At 45.1% G+C, this 2,449-nt stretch overlaps 1 protein-coding gene across 1 annotated transcript in view; it reads left to right on the top strand.

Annotated features, from left to right (window-relative positions):
- The first annotated feature begins 432 nt into the window (after positions 1-432).
- The window catches only part of lin7a (lin-7 homolog A (C. elegans)), a 96,825-nt gene continuing 94,808 nt past the window's right edge, over positions 433-2,449 (top strand). The window contains exon 1 of the mRNA XM_063217226.1: positions 433-523. Coding sequence (XP_063073296.1) covers positions 487-523 — 37 coding nt within the window. The 5' untranslated portion in view covers positions 433-486. The remainder of the gene's footprint in view (positions 524-2,449) is intronic.

The following is a 2,449-nucleotide window of genomic DNA, read 5'->3' as shown; positions in this document are numbered from 1 at the left end:
TACATAAACTGTGCATGCTACAGGACAAGGTTAAGTTCACTGGATTTTTTGCAGACTTTGCCTTCACAAATGCATGCAGCCTGCGCACAAGTAAAAGAAAATGGTAAATCATGGTGTTCTCCATTCATTCGCGCGCTATCCACAACAACCCCCCGGGGGGTGGATGCTCCCAGGCGCACGCACTCACGTTTCTACACGCTCGCATCACCGCGTACTGTTTATCCTCTTCTCCACCTTGTTTCACAGAGCATTCGGATGAGCGTGCGTGGAAAAGCGACAGTCAAGGGAGGTAATCCCTGCTGCTCCCTATTCGCTGCTGTACGCTGTCTCTCTTTTACACACACGTTCTCTCTCCCATACACACGCGCACACAACCCCCCCCCCCCTTCTCTCTCTCGCTCGGTCTCTCTCGCTACCGTTCACTCTGATTCAGTGAAACGTCTGATGCTGCAGCCCCACTAGTCGCTCTCCTCGTCCACAGCAGACATGGCGACAGTGGTCCAACCGCTCACTTTGGAGCGCGGTAAGACTATTTTGCTTTGGATCGGTGTGATTATTTGGGTCTGCTGAAGTCTCTTGGACTGGTGGTAATATTGGTTGCGATGTATTTAGATTGGGGGAGAGATTTGCTGTTATACTGAAGCATTTTGGACGACTCTGGACGTCCATGTCTGGATTATAGAAAATAAGAAATTGTGCTTTTAGATACCCATTTCTTGTTATCCAAAGCGTCAAAGGCAAATTCTTGTCTACAAGGCTTAACTTGGTGCTATTGGCTATGCAAACTGTTGGCAGGGTAATGTGAATTTCGTAAAATTGTGAAACATTATTTCATGCTATAAACAGTCTTGTGGGAATGGGGAAAGTATGTTTGGTTTTAGTCTATGCATTGATAATGGCAAACTTTTCATCCGTCAACTAGATTCAGCGGAGGTATAGGCTGACGGTCCAGCTGTTTTGACGTCTGGCTGTCATGAAGATTGTGCGTCCATCCAATTGCTCTAGTTTGACGGAGGATAGTTCACTTCTGAAAGCTTGAGATCATGATTTCATAATAGAAACAATGATCAGGGTTGTAATTTTAGCTGACTACATGTGTCGTTGTTTTGTTAACATGCGTAAACAAAACAGATAGCAGCACGAACTGGGCTCTTCTCTCGCTGGGCGATAATAACATTTGGCTGCTTTCCACGCCAAATACAAAGTCTTTCTTGGTGGGAGGAAAAAAAACAAGCTCGAAAGCCATTCTTTTGGATGAAGTGTTCCATCATCATGTTCCATTATGCTTTGGTAATGCGCATTGACAAACACGCCTACGGGGTGCTGTATGTGGGGCGTAAAATGTGCGCGGCATTGAAATACAATACAGTGCGAGTGCCATACAGACCAACAGGATCGAGTTAAAAATAGCGGGACTGGGAAGGGTACTCCTTCTTCCGGGGTTATAAGCCATAGGCAGAGAATTAATTCCAATCTAGACACAGCGACCATTATTTGCTTTTACAGCGGCTGTGTTTATTGATCGCGCTTTAAACAGCAATATTTATTTATGCCTTGGTCAACAAAGAGTAGGCTACGTCCTCACTCCTCGCTCTGCGCAAGGCTTCTTTCACGAACTGTGAGTTGAATGTGTAGCCTACGCAGCCAAATAAGGACACCGTTGTCCACTATATCAAACTCATATGTGGCAGAAAACTACGGCCATGTATTACCAATAAATCAATTTAGTTGTACACCATAATGCCGTTATAAACGCATTTACACAGTTAACCAGCCATAGGCCTATCCAAATGCAATAGATCACTTCGCATTGACAGATAAACACAGAGGCGCATGACAGTTGAACAGTCTTCAGCGTAATTCGTGCGCGTAGCGTGTAGTGGTCTGAGACGCTATCAGGCAAGCTCGTGCACAACAAGAACTCTCTGGTATCCCGCCTACATGGTCCCTTGGCAGACAAGTCGGCAGTTATGACGGAAGACAAACAGTGTTTGTTTGGAAAAGCCCACAGATGAGAAACGTTTGTGTGGCTATCCCCCTCACATCACCGCTAAGCTCTGTTGTTGTGGCAACATGAAGCGTTTCAGCTGTACATGTACAGTAGGCTGGCTTCAGTTGTCTTGTCAACCATGGATTGTGCCAATATATGGTCATATAATTTTGCATAATAAGACAATTGAAGGCTTTTGATATATCGTAGTCTGTTCATTTGGAAGTGGAAGTTACAGTCCCTGGCCCTGCAGTAGGCCTACATTTAAAATGTTTTAAAGTGCAGGGTAGGAGGATGGACATGTCATAGTCCCAGTCACATTGCCTACTGTTCCAACCACATCTATGGTTCCAACAACTCCCATAAAAAATCTTTTGTAGAAAACAAGGGAAGGCTGTGGGCTGGGTCTGTGCAAACACTGTATTTCCTGGGATTGTTTTGCAGCAGAACATCCGATAT

The sequence above is a fragment of the Engraulis encrasicolus genome, chromosome 15, assembly GCF_034702125.1.
Source record: "Engraulis encrasicolus isolate BLACKSEA-1 chromosome 15, IST_EnEncr_1.0, whole genome shotgun sequence".
In the NCBI taxonomy this organism is placed as follows: Eukaryota; Metazoa; Chordata; class Actinopteri; order Clupeiformes; family Engraulidae; genus Engraulis; species Engraulis encrasicolus.
This window is presented reverse-complemented; position numbering and strand designations above follow the sequence as displayed.